The sequence below is a fragment of the Epinephelus fuscoguttatus genome, linkage group LG5 (genome assembly GCF_011397635.1).
Source record: "Epinephelus fuscoguttatus linkage group LG5, E.fuscoguttatus.final_Chr_v1".
NCBI classification, from domain to species: domain Eukaryota; kingdom Metazoa; phylum Chordata; class Actinopteri; order Perciformes; family Serranidae; genus Epinephelus; species Epinephelus fuscoguttatus.
In genome coordinates, this window is record NC_064756.1 from 31,925,937 (window position 1) to 31,953,000 (window position 27,064).

The window sequence follows — 27,064 nt, forward strand, 5'->3', positions numbered from 1 at the left end:
CTTATGAGCCAGAGAGGGATGTTTCACCAAATGCCTGCCTTATCAATCATGATATCACACAAAAAGATGAATTGCATATGGGGCCAAACTTGGCCCAGAGGCTGTGAAAAATCCATGAGTTTATCCTTGTTATTCTTACTGTGCTATAATCATAGTGCTTTTCTTGGCAGGATGCAAATTTAGGGCATTCAGTGGGCAGAGATACGTAATACATTGGCACTTTCCCAGACTTTTCATGTTTGGTCCTCACTGAACAGCATACAGTCAAAGGGATTTGATTTACTGTGTAAACTATTTTGTGGGTCTAAACACCCTTTTCTGTGTTAACTGACCAAGTCCTTTACTTTGGATACATGGAGTTCCTGACCTGCAGCAAAAGGAAAGTTCTCAGTTGACAAGCCACATGCATCTTGTGTGTCATTTGCCTTAAATGTATGCAAAAAATAACTTGCAACATGACACCAGCAGAATGTACACTGTGCCCTGATGCTTACCCACCTAGCCATTCTATGGTTACTTCATACTAAGAAACTTGGATCAAGCACCAAGTTGTTGTTTTTTAAAAATGTCTACTGTAGTCCACATCTGGCTAGCGATCATATATAACTGGATTTCATCAGTGCACCATATGGGAGTGCCACTGAAAGGGCATGAGATGCCTTCACTCTTTTTGATGTTTGTGTAGTTGTTAATAGCTGCCAAGTTTTCTGTCCAGTTATTAGTTTTGACAGCCTTTTTCCTTTGGGAAACTGAAAATGTGTATTTAAAAATGATTGGTAGTTAAGTCGTGTGGTGTTAAGACTCCGCGTTTTTTTGTGTTTTTTTTTCTTTTCCCTCTGGTTCTGTGCTATGGGATTTTTGCAGAAATCTGCACTTGTCAGCCTGCTAAATCTTACCACCGTTTTTTATTTCATCCAATCACTACCAAAGATTTATGGCAGGCATCCTACATACTCACAATATGGCCATTGAAATTTATGGATTTTAAAGGGAATGCACACATAGAAATTCTTTGGATTTAAGACATGGCTTTTGAAAAGTTGCTTTTCTCAGGCTTACTACATTTCATACCTGCAAATAATACTTTCACCCTTTGATGAATTTGACCTTTTGGATGTAAGATATGACACGCATGAGTTGTGCAGATCTGCATACAAAGGCTGGGTCTTCTGCCTATGTGTTTTGCCTGTGCATATCACAGGGATTGCAGGATTACTTGCACACATGTGTGGATACTCGGATAGTAATGCAAACTAAGGTTAACCCTTTTATTTTCAGTTATGTTGCTACCTATGGACCATAGCATCTTGTCCAAATCAATTGAGCATTGTAAGCAGCTTACTTAAAGGGATAGTGCACCCAAAAATGAAAATTCAGCCATTATCTACTCACCCATATACCGATGGAGGCCCTGGTGAAGTTTTAGAGTCCTCACATCCCTTGCGGAGATCGGCGGGGGGAACGGCTAGCACATCTAATGGCAGACGGCGCCCCCAGCTAACGTCCAAGAACACAAAATTGAAACTGCAAAGTATCTCCATACTGCTCATCCGTAGTGATCCAAGTGTGCTGCAGCCCCGACATAAAAAGTTGTTTCAAAAAACGTTATGTGAACTCTGTTTTTAGCCTCACTGTAGCCTGTAGCTATGACTGCTTCTCTGAGCTCTGCGCTTGCACGCGACCAGCCAAACCATGAGCTTTACTTACTCGTGTTTACATCACGTGACCGCAGGGGGAGACAACGGTAACCACAGTAGCTAAAAGATAATTTGCACTATGGTCTTTTAGCAAAGGACAGCCCAACATGTCTGAAGACTTTGAAACTGAGGAGAAACAGCAATTCTTTTTTTTCTTTTTTTTTTTTTAAGATATTTTTTAGGGCATTTTGCCTTTATTGGACAGGACAGGTAAGCGTGAAAGGGGGAGAGAGAGGGGGGGGATGACATGCAGCAAAGGGCCACGGGCTGGATTTTAACCCAGGCCGCTGCGGCAGCAGCCTTGTACATGGGGCGCCTGCTCTACCACTAAGCCACCGACGCCCCAGCATTTCTTTGTTGAGCCATATTTGTTTGAGCCCGAGTATACGGACGGAACTCAGGCTACTGGAAGAAGCAGCCGCCGCAGCTCATGAGTCTCAGCCAGCCGCAGAATACCGGAGTTGAGCACTGGAAACCTGGTGGTGTAGTTGTTTCAAATACAAAGCAATGTCAACGGATGAGGAAAGTCTTTGCTGCTCAGACTGGGAATTGGCGATGCCTGCACTTGAGAATCTGGACATCAGTACTGATGAGACTGCTGCTCTTCAGAGACACTTCAGACCCTGAGCGCGCACATGTGAGCACGGAGCACAGAGAAGCGGTCAGAGCTACAGGCTACAGTAAGACTAAAAGCAGAGTTCATATGACATTTTTTGAAACAACTTTTTATGTCGGGCTGCAGCACACTTGGATCACTAAGGATGAGCAGTATGGAGATACTTTGTGGATTCAATTTTGTGTTCTTGGACGTTAGTCTGGGGCGCCGTCTGCCATTAGGTGTGCTAGCCCCTCCCCCCGCCGATCTTCGCAAGGGATGTGAGGACTCTAAAACTTCACCAGGGCCTCCATTGGCATATGGGTCAGTAGATAATGGCTGAATTTTCATTTTTGGGTGCACTATCCCTTTAAGCTTTGTAACACCATTCGCTCAGCCTGCATTGTATGATGTGCATCAAAGCACACACCCTATTGGTTTCAGTGTATCTATCAACGTAAGCCCACACACCAACAGCATCTTAGCTAAGCTTAGTTAAGACATGCAGCTGTCCTGTTTTCCAACATCAGTGTGTGTCAGTGCTTCAAAAAGCTGCAGTTTCATCAATTTGCAGCTTGGATGCGGACATCCCAGCTACTGTACCTTGACTGGCTCGTCTGTCTGTCTGCCATGTTTGGTGTGTGGTAAGGGTGTCGAGTGACACCTCAACTAATAAGATGTGGCCAGTGTGTGTGTGTTGCACTCAAAGGATGGAGTTTCACTGTCAGCCATCTGCCAGTTCAACAGAAAGGAGGAGAGAAGTGCTTTGTAAAAAATTCTAAAGATTGTTCTAATAACTAAAATCTGCTCTTAATCGCAAGGGCAAGTGTATGATCTCTTATCTTTCATGCAATACGTAACTTTCTGTGTTGCCTTTTCTCAGGCCGGTTTGCAAATATCACTTGGCAACTTGCTGTTGCATTGTTTGAAGATGATGGGGTCTGATGTCAGAGCCCATTTGTATGAGGTCAGTGTGTCTTTGGAAGGGCAGAATATTCATTACATGTACTTCTTACACTGTTTAAAAATTCTTGACTCTTGCATCCCTGGGCCCATGTTTAGTAGCGTATTTATCAAGTTTGCATGAATAAATAACTAAACAGACAACATTAAAGGATTTCCAGTGCAACTATTAGCCATTGTTTCTACAGGCAACCAGGCATGTTGAAGCAAAGTGGATACAGCACAAAAATGTTGCCAGCCCTTGGAATGAAGTGGACAAGATGGGGGGAAAAGAGGTCAAGGATAAAAAAGTTTTTACTGTTAATTGAGCATACAATGATTTAACGACAGAGTTTGCAAAGGTGACTTGTGTGCAGTTTAAACAGGGAACACATTTCAAAATGTCAGCCTCTGTATAAATGGCCTCCCACTCCCTTTTACAACAGTTTGTGCCTTCTGGAAATCTCTTTCTACACATTTTTGTAGTAAAAATTAAAAGAAGAAAGAAAAAGGAGTAACAAAAACATTAGTATACATGAATGGGAAGTGGCCTGCAAACGATCTGTCAAAAACAAGCAATAGTTAGCAACAAACTATAAAATCAAGAAACATTACAAACGTGTAATTTACTGTGCCCTGTTCCTTCGTTGGACATTTAACCCTTTCACACTTTCTTTAATAGTAATATTTTAAGAAAAATACCCCGAACCCACAGGACATATAAATGGTCACTGGTTTGTGGAACCCTCATATCTTCAAATTATCCAAATAATACAATTTTTTATTTTCTTTTCTCCACAGTTTTTAAGGGATGTTCCACTTTTAAATGAAATGATATATGAAAATCACAATTACATTCATCAGCTGCAGAATTATGATGACCTCAACCTCTTCTTTAGATGGTTGTCAGTTTACAAGGGCTTAATTTAAAAAAAAAACTCTTTTGTCCAAAAAAAAAAAAAAAATCCTGAATGTTCAAAATCACTCATCACTTAGATTTGCACTTACTTATAATTAGTTAACACTTTGACTAAAAGTATACTAAATTATAGTACACTGAGTAGGAATATAAACAACACTTTTCTTTTTGCTCCCATTTTTTGTGGTTTCAAATAAAAGATCACACAAAAGGCTTTTTTTTCTCTCAAATTATGCTCAAATTCATTTAAAGCCATATTAGTGAGCATTTTGCCAACATAATCCATCCACCTGACAGGTGTGGCATATCAAGATACTTGTTAAACACCATGATAATTACATAGGTGTGCCATGGGCTGGTAATAATAAAAGGACACTCTAAAATGTGCAGTTTTTTCACACAACACAACGTCACAGATGTTGCAAGTTTTAAGGGAACGTGCTACTAGTATATTGATTGCAAGACTGCTCACCAGAGCAAGTTAAATGTTCATTTCTATACCATAAGCTGTCTCCATTGTTATATCCGAGAATTTGGCAGCACATCCAACCAGCCTCACAACATTAGACCATATGAACCTCTCCAGCTCTGGACTTGCACATCAATCTTCTGCAAAATTGTCTGAGACCATCCGCCTGACAGCGGATGCAGCACTTATTTGCACAGGCAAAGATTTTATGCACAAAGGGTCTCAGGGAAGAGCTTCTCGGATGATTTTGCAGGTTAAGAAGCTGGATATGGTCAGTGCCGTTAGTCTCTCATTAAGTACATTGAAGGCAGCTCATGGGAGTTCAAGGAACATTCAGTTCACGGGCTCAGGTGGACAGTCCTGCAGTCGGCATGCCAAAGGTAGGCTCCCTCAAAACTTGAGACATCTGTGGCATTGTGTCATTTGATAAAACTGCACATTTTAGAGTGGCCTTTTATTTTGACCAACCCAGTGCAGTGCAATAATCATGCTGTATAATTAGCATCTTTATATGCCAGTCAGCTGTCAGATGGATGGATTATGTTGGCAAAGTGCTTACTTTCAGGGCTTAATACAAAATTGTGAACAAACTTTGAGAGAACTAAGACTTTTGTGTACATAAAAAACTGTTAGCTCTTTTATTTCAAATCATAAAAACTAGGAGCATAAACAAAAGTGTTGTGTATATAACATATTAGGTTCTTTTTGATGTAGGTTTACACAAATGTTTTGCTAAGGATATAACATCTTTGAAAATGGGAACGAGTCAGGAGAAGTAAGGAGAATGGGAGATTCTGATTGTGATGGTGTCATGTCGTAAAAAGCTGCTCTCTCATTTTAATTAACTTTATATGTGCTCTATTTTACATGTTGTAGACATCATAGGTCTGACCCTTAGCCCTCTGGCTCAGGTAGCTCAGTCTTTTACATGGATTATTCTGTAAACTGTGAGCAGTCTTCTTCTTGCAGTAATTTTCAAGTGAAGTGACATTTCAAGGAAAGAGGGAAATGCTTCAATAACATCAGACTCACATGAGGCCTCACAAAGGTGAGTGTTAAGGACAAATGATCTCTGGATGTTGGGATTCCCACTCTTGGATGATACTGTGGAATGGTTGGAAGGTAATGAAAGGCTCATTCATAATAAAATGGACTTTTGAATTTTTCCATTACATTTGTTTACTCATGAATAATCTAAACCTTCAAGATGTGAAGGCCAGTTTATTGTAGAGCTGTCTCATTACCATTCTTTCACGTCTTATAAGTAGCAGGTATAAACAAAGAACAAAGGAGTCATAGTGACAAGAGTGAAAGCTCTGAGTTGATACCCATCAGAGATGTGAGTCTTGATCAAAGATCCAATGCCCAGCTGCCTGGCTTGTGGGGTTTCCTAAGTGGAAATAACCTGCAAGAAAAATGGAGACGCAGATATCCTGTATTTTCTGCTGATGGAGTGAAACATCAGGGTAAGAGTAGACCCTCTATTGCTATCCCCAGTGTACTGACTGCATCAAGGCTGTTAGATTTAAGAACTGCATTTTCTTTGTTTTAATTTTATGTTAGTAGTAGTTAATAGAATACCACACTCACATAACTCACAAACATTTTTCTTTTACGCTTTCACTGAAAACGGCGAACATACTGATTATTGATTGAGTGGAGATCACACTTAAATAGCAAAACTTTATTAAAACATCAGATAACAAACACAATTTTTGCAGTATAATCCAACTCTCATTTATCTAGTAGTATGTTCAGTACTGCCTGAACAGATGCATTTTCACTAAAACCTTAGTATTGAAAACTGAACTGAAAGTGAAATTTATCTATGCTCTCATCAAAGCCAAACTCCAATACTAAGGTTTTTAAGTGAAAATGCATGTTTGGGAAGTACTGAGCACAGAACTGAATAAGTGAGACCTGGATTGTACCATGCATGCTGTATGAGAGTCTGTAAACTGATGTTTTGATATAGTTTTGCTGATGTTAAAGGTCCAGTGCGTAGGATTAAGGCTGATTGGCAGAAATTAAATATATTAAGTATCATTTATTTCATGTATAATCACTTGAAAATAAGAATTGTGTTTTCGTTAGCTCAGAGTCAGTGGGTCATTTATACCTACATAGGGAGAAGGTCCTCATCCACAGAGAGCGCCATGTTTTACCGCCATGTTTCTAGAGTAGCCCAGAATGGACAAACCAAACACTGGCTCTAGATCGGGCCATTCACGTTTTTACGTTGACCACTTGTCTGTGACAAGCAACATTAGAAAAACAGATTTTTTTAAATATGAGACTGCTTTATTTAGCGTTTAACAGGTGTAAATCTCCAGGTCCGTTTGTTTTGAAGAAGAAGAAAATTCTGCTGATAATTTGGCTCCTGGTTAAAAAAAAAAAAAAAAAAAAACCTCCTGAATGTCTAGATCTTAAGTTGTCAGAGAACAAAAAAAAGGATGAGCACATGTTAGCAGGTGCTGGGCTAGTGGCCCGTTTGCAGCATAACTTATTGGTGTAAGAGAAACACTTAATTGTAATGTGAAACTGCTTTAGTCAGTGTTTTTTACTTGTTTTAATCACCTGGTCTCTTTGTTTTTGAGAGAAACATAATTCGGCTCCAAATAAAAATCTCCTGATAAATGAACGCTTGCAGGAGTTCTAATGAGGAAAACATTCAGCTGGTTGCAATCTACAATCCTCACCGCTAGATGCCGCTAAATTGCCATAAATCTTAAATGTTGTTCCTTTAAATGTGGTCCCCAATCAATCAATAAAAATTGAGTATGTTTGCCGTTTTCCATGGAGGCATTTGGGACAAAGTTTTCTTCACAAATTCAAGATAACACAGCATGACTAACTGACATAAAAATGGTCATTTTGTAGGAGAAGTATTCCTTTAAAGACCATGAAATGAACTTACAAGTTATATAATGTTCTTTCATGTTCCCTTTGTATCCCTTTGTGTGTATATGTATCTCATCCTGCATTGACAGTCAGCCACTTGAGGAAAAGTTGCTTTTCTGTTTTTCCTTACATATTGCTCTGATGCATGAGCATCACTGTCATCAAATGAGCATTGTCAACCACAACTTCCAACCCTATTTAATGATGTTTTTCACATAGATCTAATTGCAGATGTCACTTCACCATTCCTGTTGAAACACTAGCCAGATGAGCAATCTTTGTAACTTAATACGTGCCATTGTGTGTGTGTGTGTGTGTGTGTGTGTGTGTATAAAGAGAGAGGTCTATCTCTTCAGTACACCACACATATTGTACTAATATTCTGAACAGCAGGCTCATGCAGTATTTAGACGTGACAATTTCTTGATAATGAGCAATATTGATTTAGAAAGGAACAAGGCTGTATTGACCATTTACAAACACTAACCACTATTATTAAAACTAGAATTGGTGAAAGTAAAGTCACCTTCACATACTTCTGTTGACTTTTAAAAGCTTAAAATGTTAGTGTGTAATTTTATTAGTGGAAATTAGCAACACAAATAATGTATTTCCAACAGAAGGTTATAGAAAGAAGTTCCCAAATATTCAGTTTTGGCTCAATCTCTTTAGAATATATTGGCTCATATAAGTATTTAGGCTTCTGTCTTAATAAATTTATGACCTATGGGGTTGGAGTTGGATTCCTTGTTTACTCTGCTGGGAGAGCTTTAGAATCAATTATCAACGAACTGAAAGTATGTAAGGATCCTGTCTATTCTACATATACTCAGCTGTATGATGTGTCTCCCCTGTCTTAAATTGTGCTGCAGGAATATGGGGCTTAAAAAAAATCTAAAATTGCAGACACTTTACAGAATGGAGCCGTATGATATTTTCTGGGGGTTCACAGATTTGCTCCTATTCCAGCATGGGCTGAGTACCAGGAGCACCGCAATGAAAATTGAAATGATCCAAATGCAGAACCATCTAATCAAAATGGTAGAGGCAGAATAAGTAACAATGTGTTTATGTGGAGTAAATCACACAGTTCTCTATAGGTAAAAGAGCTTTGCTCAGTTCTTAAGGAGGTGGATATGGTGTATCCACCATATATTTACAGGGATAGCTTATGTTGCAAGCTGTCACTAGAATTTTAGGAAAAATGGTTTGAAAATAATAAAAACAGTAGTTTTTGGTTCAAGGCCTAACATCTTGTTTATCTAAAACCAACTATATTCACAAAAGCCTGGAAGAGAAGGCAAGAAAAATTGTTTAATCAGTACCGATTTTGATTTTTCTTTCAGTGCTACACAGTAAATGCCTTTCTGAGTAATCCATGAACTCTTTGGTTTCCTGGAAAAAAAGATTACTGAAATAACAGGGAAATCCCCAAATTCTCTCTTGAAATACAAAGTATGTATGTTGTCGGTGCCTATTTTCACCCTGTTCACACATCTTGTGACGTGGGATAAATTACTACATTACCACTGTGTAGAATGTGTTATTTATAGAATCCTCTTTTAAATCAGTATGATGGCATACATTTTTGTTTATAGAAAACTTAGTAACACATACTTTAGGTTGCCAGTTTCACAGGAATTGTCTGTCTGCAATGCATGCTTTGTTAGTTTTTATAATACTAGTGGAGGATGCCAAACTAAGAATTTTATAACAGTACACATGGTGCCTTGAAATTCTGTCCAAGTTTACTGCATATATGTTTTTTTATGTCTTACATTATTTGAATTTACACCTCAGTAAACTCAAACATACATTTTGAATTTTGCAAGGCTGAATGCTAGTTTTATGTGTGTATATGTGTTTATGAGAAGAAGTAGACACACCACAGAGAATAGTCCCAATTGGGTGTCAGAATTCAGGGGCAATAATATTTCAGAATGTCTTATACTGTAGATACATGGACAGTTTTAGTAACCAGATTTTCTTTTTATCAGAGCATTCAATCCATTAAAAATAGATGAAATAAAGTTTGAAATGTTGCTTACAGTGGCTTTAATATGTATAGTTGTTTCTGAACGATCTGCCACTTAAACCTTTTCTGGCATTGACAGAGTCATTGACAGGGAAACCTTTTTAGAGCTATAGCATTGTGAAAAGCATTTGATGCTGATTAATGAATAATTTGTGACTCATTTGTGCTGAGATTACTTGTATAATCGTACCCCACTACATGTTATTAAGATTAGCTGGAACAGAAACACGTGCTTTCCATATAAGGAGAAATGTGTTTGATTAGCAGATGAGACAAATGTGTTGTTGTGGTTCATTTATGAACACATGGATCAGGGGGCTTTTGTGTGTTTGTTTTCCAGATGTTTTGCACTAGGAGGTCAGCCAGTCACATTTTGAAGGATAAGCAGCATATAGCATTATTTATATATATGGAGGTGTGTGTGTGTGTGTGTGTGTGTGTGTGTGTGTGTGTGTGTATGTATGTGTATATATATATATATATATATATATATATATATATATACATACATACATACATACATACATGCGCACACACACACATTTTTTTTTAAACTTGATATGCTCAGTCACTCTGTGGCCAGCAGTTGTGCATTCATCAAGAGAAATGTAATTTGTGTTAATGATGGATTTAGGGTTGTACATTGAATGCATGACACATGATTTGCATCTGGGGGGGAAATGAAAATGTAATGAGCAATTTGAGTTAAATTAATGCATCAGTGGTCTTATTGGACATAAATGTTTAAATTGATTGTCTCACTAATCATACCTCTTGTCAAATTGAATGAGGGCAGTCATGCAGTAATTGAAACAGCACATGTAGCATATGTTTCTTATTTTTATTATTTTAGATACTGTATTACAATAGAACCTGACTCGGTTATCATTTGAAATGTTTACTATGTTTTTGCTGTGCCTTCATTACAAACATTTGTCACTCTGACTGACTTAAAAATCCTTGCTACAGTTAAACCTCTATATACCAAACACTGTTAACTTGTCATTTAAAGATAATGTGTATGTATTAAACAGTGTATGTGCCTGATGCTATTTTATATACCCAGAAGCTATTGTTATTTATATGTACATAAACCTTTAGCTCTGCTTAATTAATATGTGTGATATTTGTGTTTAAGTCATTATTTATAAGCTGTACTGTATTAATACATTCTATAAATTTAAAGTTACATCAGTATCAATATACAAGTACAGTTATATCATTGATAAAAAAAAAAAAGAGGTGATTGGTATGCCTGTGCAGTGTAGTTTGTAAAATGTTTGTGTATGGCAGTTTGGTGATATCATTGACACTGATCACAGAGGGGAGCATGTGACCTCTGTCATGGAGCCATAGCTGGTCTCCACTGTTAGTTTGTTGATCAGCAGGAACATGTTAAGACATTTTTATTAGTGACAGTTTGGTGGCAGTCAGTCGTATTTCAAATGATTTTACGTGCATATTTGTTGTCCTTTCTTAGTTAAAGAGTATGTGAACTCTATATCCTCTCGGGCACTTAAACATTTCCTTTCCAAGGTTTCCACGTTTACCTTAACGCAAAGCCATTGTGTTGGCTGTAACTCTGAAACTAAAGAAAAACTCGGATCCTTAAGGTATGCTTTTTGTGCCAAGAAATTTAAATGATCATTTTGGTTGTTCTGAGGTATTATAACTGCTCAGCAGTGTTAGGGTGGTGATTTGCACCTTCTGAAAACCTTTTTGGTTTAGGAATTTACCTCAAGTGTGAGTCTCCCTCTGCAGTTCTGACAGTTTCACCATGTAAAACTCCCAACATTGCTGTTACAATTAGCATTCATAATGTCAACCATACTCTCATATATTGTTAGCGTTGTTTTGAAGAGGTTAATCCTTTAACATCTTTTCGCAGCCGATTGTGGTTATAGTATTTAGAAAAAATAAAAAATAAATATTGTATATAAATCAATAGACACACATGACTGCAACCACAACCCTTGTTTGTCCATGGTGGTTATGCCCTTCCTCTCACATACAGACACTTGATACATATATCAATATGTGCAATTAAATATGTCCTGAGCCAACACACTTGGCCAATAAAGGTACTTCTTGTTCTGATTCTGACTGGGTAAAAGTTTTTCATTGCTCTGATGCATTTAGTGACATACCACCATCTGATTGTTCTGTGTTATGGCCAAGTCCATTCAGTCCCTTAAAAGGCATCACAATGTCACAGAATGAACATGCACTTATTTGTCAGTGAACTAACCTGAGCTAAATTTCAGCAGATTTGCTCATTGTTCAAGTTCACCAGTGTGTTTACAGCTATAGTATAGTCAGGTATTGGTCATGCTTTCACTGTTACCTCACTACAGATAGTTGCATTTAATTAAATAAATACAGACAGGTTTATTATACACTGCTTACACTTACTGATAGCTGCAAGTTAAGAGTGTGTCAGCCTCCTATTTTCGATGTCTGGACTTCCTTTACCACGCACTTGTGTACCTTGTTAGGATGCTTGAAGCTTACCATGATGTATGCCTTTTATATTTTCAATTTGACAGTTGGTTTAACTTTAGAGCATGAATATGTGTAATATTATTTTCCAATGACTCTATTGAAGATTCTTGGGAAATGTTTGGAAATACTGTTCAAAAGTACTGATCACAGATTTTGCTCTCTTATCAAATGTGACAAAGATAAATGAAATGTGTACATGGGCCACAATCAAGAAGTTGCTTCATCCTGTGGAATTCAGCAGATGTTAATACAGTTTCTTCTTTCAGTTCACCCCTTCCAGAGTGCTCTCTTGCTCGTTATTCTGTAATCTTACTAAGGATGCCATTGTGTTTTTTGTCTTTCAGGTGCCAGTAGTTCAACAGGCAACATCCATTGGAAGTCCACCTGCTTTTCCTGGTCCTATAATGCTGTCCCCTCCCTCTATGCCTCCAGTAGGAGCTCCTTTCATCCCGACAGAATTTGACCCCACAAAGTTGGGTAAGACATTTATACTGTTGATTTTTTTAACCATCATCTAAAGAGGAGACATGAGCATTGTCATGTTTAAAAGTAATCTCTCTTTGGACTTGATAATATGAACAGATCTATGCTGCCGAGTTTTGTTTTTTTGTTTTTTTGTTTTTTTTTTTAAGATTTTTTTGGGGCATTTTGTCTTTAATGGACAGGACAACCAAGTGTGAAAGGGGGAGAGAGAGAGAGAGGGGATGACAAACAGCAAAGGGCCACAGGATAGACTCGAATCCGGGCCACTGCAGCAACCGCCTTGTACATGGGGCGCCTGCTCTATCCACTAAGCAACCGACGCCCCTATGCTACAGAGTTGTCACTGTTCATAACTTTAAACTTACATCTTTAAACTTGTGCTTTTTGGTCATTTTTTCTGATTTCTTTTAGGCTACTACAATACTTAATTTCTAATTGTGGTTCAATAAAATCTTATCCTATTTGTAGCAGGAAGTGCAAAACCTCCAGAGGAGTCCAACAAAGATTCTAAAGGAGACAAAGGACCACCCACAGATCCGGGCACTGGCAACCAGCTGGGGTCTCCTGTGGGACCAGTGATGACCCTGCCAGGCCCAGGAATCATGCAGGGTCCCAGACCGGGCATGCCACCTCTACAGCCTCCTCCTGTCATGCCGAGTCCTCATCTACCTCCATTCCTCCCACCTCCAAACATGGCACACATGCCCCCGCAAATAATGCCTGGAGGACCCATGTTTCCACCAGATAGGTTCAGAATGGCTATGCCTTTTCCTCCTCGTGGCCCTCCTTTCCATCGACATCCTTCAATGGGACCAGAGGGCATGGATGACAGAGAAGCGAGGCATTTCCGAAATGGGAGGGCAGGGTTTGGATGCCCTCCCTTCCACAGAGGGAGATGGTAAAGGCCGATTGAATGATGGACATGAGGAGAGAAGATGCTGAATCACTGTGACAGATACTAATAAGTATCAGGACATCTGGTTCACCAAGGACTGCTGTAAAAAAGTGAGCGTGCAGAGACTTCTTTTCAGACTTTATTTTATACCACCAGAACCTTGTCTTAGTGTCAAATAAACAATGAAAAACAAGACACAGCATTCTGAATGTGGTCCATGCTCCTTCAAGTTCACTAGAGAAGTGATTGTAAATACTGTACTTGCTTGTAGCCGTTTGCTATCTTTTTGTATATTCGAAGTTGTATAGTTTATGCTTAAGTCTAATCTCAGTAGTTGGAGGTAAAAACAAAGTCAAAGTCTGTATTTTTGAGCTTATTACCTTACCAGAGTTTTGTGTATGGAAGGAGACTGTCAAAATCTATAACTCATACCTTTTTTGGTATTTTTAGTAAAATCCCTTAGTGACACAATGTTTAATTCTTCACCATAAAGGTTGGATTTCATTTTAAGCGGAAGAAGATTTCATGTCCTGCCAGTAGAGGGTATAGTAAACCCTGTTACCATGGCTAGCCTGTTGTACATTAAGGTCACACCTTGTAGGATCACCTGCAGTGAATATTAAAAAGAGGTACTACCATTTGATCGTGTGGTTTTACTTGTTTTGATCAAATTGACATTTTGAACTTCTTTCTTGTAAAACTAAATTGTGTTGATCAATAATCCTGCTTAAATTATTATCTTTAAACATAACCTGGCCAACAGCCATCATGCATCCTCTGGAACATACATAAGTAATCCGCAATTTACCTGCCTGTCTCATATAAAACAAGAGTTACAAGACATTTATAATAATATGGCTATGCCTAAACGATTATCCTTTTTTGTTTTGATAATTTAAATAAAAGCGAGTGCAGATTTTATTCTCTTACATTTCGTGATGCATTTGTTTCCTCACATCTGAACAAAAAAATGCATCTGTTTGTGCAGGAGATGGGATGCACAGACCGGCTGCACCAAAGACCATTCAAATTATGCATTAGGGTTAAAGAAAGATATAATTTCTCATTTTTGCTCATGTTACTAAATACTCATCGACAACTACTGTGCATTTCGCATGATTATTGAATGCCGATTCGAGGTAAGCCGCAGCTGATTGGCTGCGAGAATAAATAAGTGGCATTCTCATGATCCACTTGCACACCGTCTCCAAGGGCCGTGGGCTCCGCCCTCTCAGCGGTGTGGAAACAACACGCATGGTCCGTGGACAGGCAGACCTTGGAGAGGCGGCTGGATTCAGACACAGATGGGAAACACCGGCGTGTGAAACATGACGATTTCGGTGTCAAAACGGAAGCAGCCAGATCCCAACACTGGCGGTGACAGGTAGGCTATGTACGGAGACCGGGAAGCATGCTGTCTTAATCATGACAAGGATAATAGGCTTGATGTCTGATCATGCTTCCGCGTGGTCCTAGCGCCGTCTGTACGCATGATCGCGTCACTCAATCATACAAGTTTATCAGGGGTGACAGACGCTGCCGCACTGAGGCTGCCGGTGCGGTCCAGTCGAAAAGGCCAACAAGCTGCGTTTTCGTGCACGGAGTGTTGCGCATCTTGTGTCGATTCATTCAGTCAGACGTCAGTGAATTGGGGGTAAAAACAGCCATGCAGTCTAAATGACGGTGGACATAGAGCAGGGTTAACGTGCATGTTCATACATTTCAATTTTTACCCCAGTGCACGAATGCCTATTCTGCACAGCAGCACTGACAAATGTTGCTTTCCTTCAGCAGTAGGCTACGATGTTGGTGCCTTAACAAGACATCCATAACAAAAAAAAAAAAGACACGGTAACCTGTCCGCCCTGATACCTTGGAGGTGTTTTGATGCCTCTGTGGTCATTTATGCTGTTTGGGAGAGGAGAAGCCGCGAAAAGCCTCAGTGCGGTAGATTGTTGCATGAAGCAGTGTCATTTAATCCGACTCATTGCATCTCCCTTCGTTGTAGTACACATGATCCAGGCTGTTGCTGCTATATTTACATCTCGCTTTGGCAAATAGATCATGTGCAGGTGACTCAAATGAAAGGCGATAGCACATTTGTGCAGCTGCGTTACTCCCAATGACCTTATGGTGTCAAGTTTGTTGCAGCGTCACTGCCATAGCCTGCTGCTCAAAGTGGCGTTTTCTATCATATTTTTGTGTGGCTGTGAAACCATCCTAACAGGTAGGTAGGTACACAGGTGACTGTATGAACTGATGTGATGTGTAGTGCTGTAGAAGGTTGAGATCTAGCCCAGTGCTGCATTGGATTTCACGCATAGGATAGCATGATATGGAAATATTGTTATTCAGTTTTAAAACTGACCAGTAATGTTAAAGCTGACTAGACATTTAATGTTGGGCTGATGTGTATTTGCTGTCAGTGTTTTCTGCAATTTGTGTTGCCAAGAGAATATTGCTTTTCTGCAAAAAAAAAAAAAAAAAATCTCACCACAGGGAGGGTAAGGTGCAGTTTTTTTCTCAGTCAGCAGATTGTATTTATGGTGAGTCTAGTATGACCTGATTGGCCCACAAAGAGGCAATGGTAAATGCATCTATCAAGGGAATTTGGACAACAGAGAAAAGGTAATATCTTAACTGCTACAGCATAGGACAATTATAGGAGATTTTCAGTAATAGAAGTTAGAGTAACATCTTGACCTGCTGTAAAATGTAACAGTGCATTTTAAACTATAATTGTGGCATAATCCTGCTCTATCTTTTAAGTATCAAACAACCCACCTGTGGCTCTAAAAAGATAAGAAGTGTATAGTTTACTTCTTCATGGGAGTTAGTCGCTTGAATTCATGTAAGTAATGAACAGTTAAGAGTTTCCACACAAGGAAAAAGGTTACAACCACAGAAATCGCCTAAATCCTCTTCACTGGCCGTCTATGTGCTCAGTGTGTCGCTCATATAATTTGGCTAAATGCACTGCCTCTGTCCCCTGCACTGTCATCCTAAAGCACCTGAGCTCTACCAGAAGTAGGTATCAAGACAAAGACAAAATTCCATAACTTTCATCAACCAGTGAAGATGTATATTTTGCAGAGGCCACTTTATTCTTCAATAATCTAATTAGCTAATAATCACAAAGATGATGACAACCCTCACACATATCTGCTGTCTTAAGTTGTTGTGAGAGCTAAAGAGATTAAAAAAAAAAAAAAGTGGACCAACTATTTGTTAAGTTAAAAAACAAAATAGTGAGTGAGTAACATCCTATTAAATAGCAGGCAAGAAACCTGCGAGTGAGAAATGTGAGAAAATTGGAGACTGGACTCAAATAACTACAGTGCTAGTTTCCACTACACAGATTTTGATTTTATGACATAAAATTAACAGCACAGTTGTGAAATTATAGTTTTGACCTTGATTAAGTGGCCTCTTGAGTCAAGATTGTAAATAAATAAGGGAACTCATTTTTACGTGTTTGCAATGTATGTTCATGATAAAATATATTGGTTACAAAAGATGACAAGATTTCACACCATAAAAAGTTTTGAAATATTCACAGAAATCTTTGTAGTGTGTGATTGGCTAAATTCTTCTTTTTAGCCATGGAAAAAAATGATTGTTGCTGTGATCATTTTTCAGAACTGCTATGCTTTGTTTTGGCATCTATAAGTCTTCACACATATGGATTTATTACTCAAACTGGGCTTAATTATGTTCTCACCAGTACCTGAAATAACACGTCCAAATATATATATACTTTTTTATGCACTTTTTTGTTTGTTTGTTTGTTTTGTTTAAATGCCAGCTAAGTCACCTGTCCTCCATTGATCCATTCAGTTATTGTTTTGCCAAAATATGTCCAAACACATATTCAGAGTCATTGTTTGATACTCTAAAGATGCTGTACAATTTGAATGGATTAATCATTTGAAGTTTGGTTTGTTATATTGGTTACTAATTTTAAATGACCTAAACATTTTCTAAGGCATGAGTTAAGGCAGAGGCAATAATAATCCACCGTTCTCTATGGTGATTACAGAGCCTATGCATGACCCACACAGCAGCCTGAATACAATGTGGTGGAGACCCATGGAAAGAAAATAACCATGTTGTAGAGCATCCAGAATGGCTTCAGTGTATAGAGGTGTCCTCAGGGTGGTAACCTGAGCCCACCTGTGTGACATGCCTGCACAGAGACCTCAGCCTCTGTCTGTCTGTCTTTGTGTGATCAAGTTGAAACTAGTTTTGCTTGCCTCTGGCTTGTGTCCACACTCTTTAACTCTCCATCTCAAAGATCCCAAATGTTAGACCAACTTGAGGCAGTGTAGTGGCTGGCGTAGCCACACATGAAAGAATGTCTACACATTCATATGCTAATTTGTTGGCTTTTTGTACAATACATGACTTTGTTCTTCATGTGTGTACAGCCATGTGCTACCAAACACAGTTGATTTCTTGAAATGCGCATAATTTAACCCTGATAAGTGCTCTTTGTGAATTATTCATTTCTGTCCCACTTGCACAAAACTCTTCATTCCTTTGCAAAGTGGTGCAAAGCAAATACCGAAGACAGTCTAGTGTTTTGCATAGTGCCGAGTGAATAACGCTAACACATTATTCATTCAACACAAACTCTCTAATATCTACTGTATCACTAACAGTGGTTTGGAATTTTGTGAAATCAGTGGTTTATTTCTTTATAGCTCAGTCCATAGGGACTTGGGTTGGGAACCAAAGGGTCGCCTGTTCAAGTCCCCATCTGGACCAAAATATGGAGCATGGACTGGTAGCTGGAGAGGTGCCAGTTCACCTCCTGGGCACTGCCGAGGTGCCCCTAAACAAGGCACCAAACCCCCCAACCGCTCAGAGTGCCTGTCATGGGCAGCCCCCTCTGACATCTCTCCACTTAGTGCATGTATAGGTCCAGTTTGTGCATGTGTGTGTTCGGACCTGTGTGTAATTGACAACAGAGTGAAAAATTGAATTTCCCCTCGTGGCTTAATAAAGTATATAAAATTAAAAATTAAATTAAAAATTAACAACAGTGTTTTTTTTACACAGTGTAAGCTTATTTAGTCAAGCCATGTGTTTGGAAATAAAAACAGCAAATAAGAAGAGGAGGTGTGTTTTGGAAATATTAATTGCACAAGTTGGACCCCAACCATAAAACTAGAAATCTTTCCCACCAGGAAACTTATGTCATTTTGCAAAGTGGCTGATTTTAGGTATTACAATGAGTATGCTGAGCTGAGCTAAAGCCTCAGTGCCATGCACGCACATGTCCAGATGTGGTAGGAAAAAAACATCCTACTAGCTATTATTCCACTCATTAGATTTTAATAATCAAAGGACCACATCTATATTCTACTGCAGTTCACATAAATACTCACTGCTGGCAAAGTTTTTTCAACATTTGAATAGACTCTGGGCTCCAGTGATGTTTGCGAGTCTGAATATTTCATAAAGCTGATGCTGAATAGAAGCCCTGTTTAGTTAAAGGAGATCCTGTGCTTCAGTTTTTTCATTACCTTTTTAGAAATACAAACCTCCAAAATATTTTAGTGCCGTAATGACGAGTTAAATATTGGACAAGTTAATCAACAGGAAATTAATAAACCACAATTCTGATAACATTTAGATCATGAATTAAATGACTGATGATTTGCTGTTTCCAATTTTTCAGATATAAGGATTTACTTCGATTCTGTTTTACATCATTGAAAAGTAAAATGTGTTAGGGTTTTGGACTGATGGTCAGACAGAGCAAGCACTTAAGCTGTAGGAAATTGTCATGTGCAATTCTTTGACATTTTTTAATAAACAATATGTTGAATTATTGGAAAAAATACTGTATAATTGAAAACAAAAAATAAAATCATCACTTATTGCTAGGGATGCACCGAATATTCGGTAACGGAATATATTCAGCCGAATATTGCAAAAAACCACACATTCGGTATTCGGTGGAATAAGTGAAACGCAAGGCCGAATAATAGCGGCGTGTTTTGATAACGCAATCAAATAGCATGCAGTGACGGACGGAGTAAAACGTGTGGCAATATTTTACTCCATCTGTCACTGCGCTCGCATTTGTGACTAAAAATAGTTTTGTTCAAGCAAAATAAATCATTCAGCACGCTATGCGAGTACAGATGTCAACCAGCAGCAGAAACGAAAGCCGAATCCCGCTGGTTGTGGGTTGAACGGGGGTCACAGACACAGACAGGAATGTATTCCTGTCAAATACGGCGGCCATAGGCTTACCGGCAACGGAGAAGTCTGGCTCCAATAATGTCCTTTTCTTGGCATCATGACTGCCCAGTAGTACCTGGACAGCCGAGCCGTGGCGGCACACAGGTATGTGACGTGTCAGAGGAGAAATGAGCCGCTCACATTTCTCTCTTTGTGGCAGGTAACAGTCCACAAACCTCACCGCACTTTAGGGACTGTTCTTTACTTGTGAAGGGACTGTTCTTTACTTGTCAGGGGAGGAGGGTGGCTGGTTGATTTTTATTTTATTTATTTATTTTATTTTGATCCCCCCTATGTTTATCACTTATTGATGTTGTTTTTGAAGTATGAATAAGTCAATAGGTAATTTATTCCATTGAAATATCACTGATGTATTATAGAGAAGTGATTATCTTTTTATAAATGACAAAAGGCACATCTGCCTCATTTTCGCTGCGGTATCGTGATACTACTCAGAACTATGATATTTTCACTGGTATCGTGCTGTGGGTCCCAAATTTGGTACAGTGACAACACTAATCTGGAGGGGGTTCATCTGTAAAAACTAATGAAAAACTAAACAATGGTATTTGGTACTCGTTATTCGGTATTCGGCCAAGCGTTTCATTTTATTCGGCTTCAGTGACAAATTTTCATTTCGGTGCATCCCTACTTATTGCCCTAAAATGTATTTTACAGGACAGACAATTCACTATCCCCATGTATTACAGTTATAAATTTACAACTTTAACAGCACTGAACTAAACAATTTTTTAATGTAAAAGTGGTCTTCTCCCACGCAAATCCTGTAATTGAGCAGCCACATTATGTAACAATGTTGATGTTGCAGCTGTGAGTGGTTGTCTGAGTCCAGACTCTTAGGTTGAATGCAGTCTGTACAGGCTGATTGCCAAATTTTTCTTGTGAGAATTATCTACTCTCTCTGCACAGAACAACCGATTCCTTATATTAGAGCAAGATAGATTTCATGTTGCAGCCATATGCAAGATGTGATTTCATCCAATCAATTACTTCCTACATGTATATCAGATAATCGCATTAAGAGTTTTTTGGAATTCTTCTAAATTAAGCAGTCTTTGTTTCCTTTTAAGCCCAAGTTGATGGATTAAGGACAACCATGGTTTCCTCTCCTCTTCTGTTTACATCCATGTTGTATTGAGTTACAGACAAGAGCTTGGTCTTCCCTTGTTCCCAGTGACAGGACATCTGTCTCCATTAGAGAGCACTATTGACGTGTGCTGTATCAGCCTCTCGTCCACCATCTTTGGACAGTTGAAAAGAGCAGTCCCATTGTTCACCACAATCGACCACATTGTACACATCTAAGACTGTTTTGTTTTGTTCTGGACCATGTGCAGCAAAGCAGGTGATTTGCCGAATCTTTGAACCCTACTTCAGTATTTCCCATGCATTTTAAGAACCCTTGCATATTTTTCTCATTTATTACTGACGGCAGAAGACTAGAAGTTGCCACATACTTCAGCATCTGACAAAGTGAGGTCACTTATGATGAATTCATGATGTGCTGACAGTCAGCGTAATCTGGAAAAGCATGTAGGTAGCTTGCCAAGATTTGATCCCAGATGCTTTCCAGAGGACAGCCCCTTTAGCAGTGCTGCACTTAAGAGTGTCTATGATGCACTTTGTACAATGTAAAACAGGGCTGGGTTGTATTCTAATTAAAAGCGAGAACCAAAATCATTAAGTTAAAGCTTGTGGTAGATAAATACTGCAGACGCATCTTGTATGATTCTCAGCCTGACTTCTATGCATAATGAAGATATGGGCTTTCTCATGAATTATTACAAACTTAAACTAATATTCTCATCAAAGTCAAAACAAATGGGCTCTATGCTGTGGCTTACACCTTAGAAACAAGCAAACAAGTGCTCCCCACAAATTAAGTCGAATCGCCTGACTCGCCTACTGTTGAGTATTGACTCAAGCTTCAAAGGCTCCTTTGAGGTTGTGGTAGCCTCAGAAAAGTGATTTCTGAAAAGATTCTATTCCAGTTACAGTGGGCTACTATTCCAAAGTGATAGGCCAGTGTGTGTGTGTGTGTGTGTGTGTGTGTGTGTGTGTGTGTGTATATGCAGACTAGTGGACAGCATTCAGTAGCACCCTGGCACTTGCTCTCCACAATGGTCATGGGGTTTGTAAAGACATGACAGATGAGTGTTAAAAGGCCTCATCAAAGCTCAGCTCCTCCCCGTTTCTGAGCTGTGAGCAGAAACGTATGACCGACTGTCATAAGTGCACATGGTAATGATCATCAGCTTCACGAGGCTGATAGAGCCTTGTGGTTTTGGGATGAATAATGGATACTAAGTGCACTAAACTGCTGAGGCTATGAGCCACTTTTGGGAGGCTGGAGTTCAGCTAACTTTACCGCACCATCAATCATAAACAAGAACTTCTCAGGGCCCGTTTTGTTGGTTGAGGTTGACTCTGGTGTGGAATTTGTTTTGAAATAGCAAACAGCCGTAATTAGTTATCCTGGGTGTGCAACTGAACCTCTCTCAGTACGTATTTATTTGGTGATATGCGGCCATTGGTGTCTAGACATCAAGGCTTACATAGGGCTGAATTTGGTAGAATAATGTAAGTAAGATGTCTAGGTTACATAAAGAATTGCTCTTTATTTAAATGACTATTTTAGTGTAAGGCAGGTCCTAACTTCATATTGAAATATATAAATCAATGCTGAAAACAATTGGTTCCATTAATAAAATAGTCAACTGACAGAAAATTAATAATTTTTCATTGCCTAATTAGTTAAAGGAGCTATATGTGAGAAATCTAAAGCAAATAGTCATAAAATCCTCCTAATATGTCACAGAGACTAAGGAATAATGTTAATATAACAAACTGATCTCACCGACAACAATAGTACGGCCAGAATATTTGCATCTAAAAACTTTTGTTTGCAGTTTGCAAATCATGTTTATGTTTTGAATGTGTGTTTTGGCCTGTTGCGCCACCCACCGCCGTCTACCAGTCACACAGTCAGTAGAGTCTCAGCATCAGTTACAGTACGACTGAGCTACAGCAGCACGGCAAGCAGCATTAGCAGTGTCCCGGTACATAGCATTAGCAGCTGGCTCCTCCTTAGCTGTATCCCGGCAGCAGAGTTAGCAGTGTCCCGGTACATAGCATTAGCAAATGGCTTCTCCTCAGCTGTATCCTGGCAGCAGCGTTAGCAGCAGAGAAGCCGGACTTGCTCAGACGGTCCGCTGGAAAACCAAAGATCAAGGACACGGCGACGTGGCCCTGCCACAGCAGCCGCCCGTGGGCAAACAAATCAGTCTCCAGCATGCCGCTGTCCAGCAACCTCGAATCTGTAGGGGAGGGGGGGTGGACACGACTCGCGGCAGTATTTTGAATTTGAGTGCAGTAACCGTTTTGGCCACATTCTTACATACAGCGTCTTTAAACTAATGTATGCAGAAAACATGTAAATATTTGCAGGTAAACAAGTATATTTATAGATGTCATGATGGGTTCTCAGAAATTGATGGGCATTTCATAGTTTTATTAAGACTTAACTGTTAATAGAGGAGAATAATAAACTGATTAATCAAAAAAATTTAATGACTTTAATTATCCTTTAGCCTATAAATCAGTGCGTATTCAGCCATGGAATGTTTCATGCAATTCACAAATTTTTCTTGGCCACATTATGGTCAGTGTGCTTTTTGTACAGTAACTTGCACAGTAGATAATTGACCATACCCAGCAGCTTGTCATGTGTAGACCACTGGACTTTTAATATGCTCCAAGCATTTTTTTAATAACTCATATTGGAGAGCTACCTATGTTGTATAGGTTCAGTCCCGTCCAATCAATTTTAGCTTTTTCTCCGCATTCTAAATTATTTCCCTCTCTATACCGGTGCCTTTGATGTTGATGCTTGAGAGGCAACTCACTGCTGGAGACCACTGGATCTTCCGCTAATGATCTCTACCCAGGCTGGGGTTACTGCTTTTATGTGTTGCGTAGCAGTTGCATTTTTCTCTTAAGATATCAGTTGTACATAGTGTTCTTTTTCAGCACAATGGATCATCTGTTTCCTCAGAGGGACGGGGGGGGGGGCCTTCAAGAAAATAAACACTTGAACCCTTGTAGTGATGCATGTTCTTTTCACTGGTGTTGTAGATTGACAAGACCATCATATGCTAAACCAACTGCTGCATACAGCAGACTGTTTTTTTTAATAGTAAAATCAGCTTCAACGTGATGTATGCACATTCCTTATGTGTTTGTGGACCTGTAGCTTTGTCTACAGTTATGGGAATAAAGCTTGAATGAGCAGACAGATGATGTTGAATCTACATCTTGATGCATAAATGTGGGTAATACTCATGTCCTGTATGTTAATGGAGCATTTAATTGGTATGAGACAAGAAAGTATTTTGGCTTTGTGGCTTAAAGTTGTTGCTGTTGCTGATGGAGGTCAGTGGTTTCATCATACTGGACCTGTTTTCATGTTGTGGTGCAGTTTGCTGAATTTCAGGTATTATATTTCATTCATTCATTCACATTCTAACCGCTTCATGCTCTTGAGGGTCGCGGGGGGGCTGGAGCCTATCCCAGCTGACATCGGGCGAGAGGCAGGGTACACCCTGGACAGGTCGCCAGACTATCGCAGGGCTGACACATAGAGACAAACAACCATTCACATTCACATTCACACCTACAGACAATTTAGAGTTACCAATTAACCTAGTCCCCAATCTGCATGTCTTTGGACTGTGGGAGGAAGCCGGAGTGCCCGGAGAGAACCCATGCTGACATGGGGAGAACATGCAAACTCGGGATCGAACCGGCAACCCTCTTGCTGTAAGGCGAGAGTGCTAACCACCACACCACCGTGCCACCCCAGGTATTATATTTGCAGTACATGTTTACTCTGGTCAGTGTAAGTCATGCTACTCTTGCCTAATAATCGTGCACTGTTCTGCAAAGCAAAATAGGTCTGCTAATATTAAAATTAGGCTTGTGTATGTCTTTGTTTTGCTCACTAGTGTTGTTGACTGTATCCCTCACTATGTCCTTCAAATTCATACATTATACAATGAACAATTTAACATCACAGCTACATTGTGTTGAATGATGTGTTGTCCTGTGGTCCATTCAGAATTGCTATAAACCAGTGCACAGTCAATTATTAACTGACCTTTATTTAGAGCTATTCTGGGGAGCCGTGCTGTGATTTATCCTGTTAGGCCAAAGATATTAGGCTCCAGTGCCTTGAGAAAGTGTTAACCCCTGTTGACTTTTTCCACATCCCATGATGTTTAAGAACTCACTTCAGAACAAAGAAGTAAGAATTTATGTGACCGATCTCCATGTAGGACATGTACAGCTAAAGAACCAGAAATAATTAGAAATAGTATATACTGTCATCAATTATTAAGGGTTTTTGCTGGGACACTCAAAAGTCAGTTTGGTGCAGCCAGTCTTCTTTTTAAATGAGGCTGTTTCTGTTGAAGGCAACACAGCTCATCACCGGTCTAACACCGTCCCTGCTGTGAAGCATAGTGGGAGCATCAGCTGTTTTACTGGCAGTAACTAAGGCATCTGCACAAATAAAGGATGGAATAAGTGATCCTAGACTTGAATCCCATTGGAAAACCATGAAATAACTTTAAAGGTCCAGTGTGTAGGATTTAGGGGGATATATAGGCAGGAACTGAATATAATGCATATATTGGCGTTATCACATCGGCCACCGTAGTTAAAAGCCCATAATTTTGTTTAAGGTCTTGGATAATAAATCTCTTCCAATACAATTTGAACTTTTTCTGCTGGAAACATGAGGAAATCAATCAGATTTTCTTTTTTTTCTGAAGGTGCCAATAATATTATTACTTTTAACAGAAACATTTCAGGTAAACCAGACTGCTGTAGTTCTGTGAAGAGTTGCATTTAGTGATCTTGCATATCCTGGGGAATGGATTGCTATAATTCCTCTGCCTTCTTTTTTTGTTCACTGTGGCTGAAGGTGATTGGCAGTGATTGCAGTTAGTTGTGACACCTGAACAGCATCAGCACTCCGTAGTGTTGCTGTTGATCTGTAACCGTAATCTTGCCTGCCAAATTGCTCCAGCAGTATTGAATGGCCTGTCAATGCATTGGATGTCCAATTCAATCAGCTCCTAAATTGAGTGCAGATAGCACAGGGTTTAATAGCCTTGTGTCAGTGATGAGAAAGCAGAGTATTTTGTTTAGCTGAGCTCCATGCAAGCAATCTAAATTTCTGAAATGCCTGTGGTGAGAGCAGACGTGGATTCAGCATTAGCCCACATTTCACTGATAGATGCATTTACTGCTCTGCTGCCTGATCCAGTAAATTTTTGGGCGAGGACGCAGGCAGATAAGATAATCTCATCTCATGTAACATAAACCTATATTTACTGAACTTACACCTATGAGAATGTACTAAAAGTCACCAGGTAAGCATTTAGTTGTAAGTTACTACTATCAAAACACACCATCCAGGAAGCACAGGAATATATTTTTGTCTACTCTTTTAATGCCTGTCTAAATAGTAATCTCTTGACATTGAGTCTTTAGACTGTATCATGTGCTTCCAAGTCTTTTGTTGTCATTGGATCATGTCCCAACAAATTGTTCAGTAATTAAAATAAAGAAATTGGCTTATGGTGTGTTTTGTCTCTGGGATTTGTAGCAATTTTGGCACAAAACCTCAAAGAAAAATCTGTTATCCTGAAAGATTACATGTGTGAAATCGAGCTCTGGGAGTTGATAAGAACGCAGGTTATGTCTGGTTGTGTCCGCAGACCAGACATTCCTGACTTTACTAAGAAACCCCAGTGGTTTAGTTTAATATCAGGGTCACAACCTTGGCAGGACATGAAAATACATTGAGAGTTGGTCAGTCTGACCATGGTGCTGAGTGCTTTTTATTGTGGTCATAGTCAACGTTAAGTCTAGACATGGAAATTCAGCCCTCCAATCTCTGGACTCCTCTCAGACAGACTAAGCCCAGTGTTCTCTCTGTTTCTGCTCCGTGTGGTTGTCAGGGTGTCTACACCCTTGACTAGCTCCGAGCATGTTTTACTTTCAGTGTGCATGCAAAGCTGCTTCTGGAGCACATGATGCAGGCAGCAGCTGAACAGACATCGCTGTGCCCTCAATCCTCCATCCTCCCCTCTCCCCTGTTCCCTCTGCTGGTTCCATCATCTCAAAATGAGTCCGGCACCACTGTCACTGCTGACGTGATAGCCACACGACATCACTGGTGCTATGACAACAGCAAGCCCAGCCTTTCTCTCATTCACAGGTCCATTTTGGGCTGTCACTGAATGTTCCAAATTATGCACTGCAACACATTAAGACTGCAACCTTTCA

The 27,064-nt window shown here is 39.5% G+C and overlaps 2 protein-coding genes across 3 annotated transcripts in view; both read left to right on the top strand.

The window, feature by feature from the left end:
- The window catches only part of LOC125889212 (SR-related and CTD-associated factor 4-like), a 39,903-nt gene extending 25,827 nt beyond the window's left edge, over window positions 1–14,076 (top strand). Inside the window, exons 17-18 of one of the 2 annotated variants that reach the window (XM_049577005.1) lie at window positions 12,405–12,537; window positions 13,015–14,076. In XM_049577005.1, coding sequence (XP_049432962.1) covers window positions 12,405–12,537; window positions 13,015–13,445 — 564 coding nt within the window. In that variant the 3' untranslated portion in view covers window positions 13,446–14,076. Of the gene's footprint in view, window positions 1–12,404; window positions 12,538–13,011 lie in introns of both variants that reach the window. The other variant, XM_049577004.1, reaches the window with a different exon arrangement.
- Window positions 14,077–14,681: 605 nt separating this feature from the next.
- tiam1b (TIAM Rac1 associated GEF 1b) overlaps window positions 14,682–27,064 on the top strand; it is a 53,992-nt gene continuing 41,609 nt past the window's right edge. The window contains exon 1 of the mRNA XM_049576995.1: window positions 14,682–14,822. The gene's annotated coding sequence lies outside the window, so the exon portion shown is untranslated. The remainder of the gene's footprint in view (window positions 14,823–27,064) is intronic.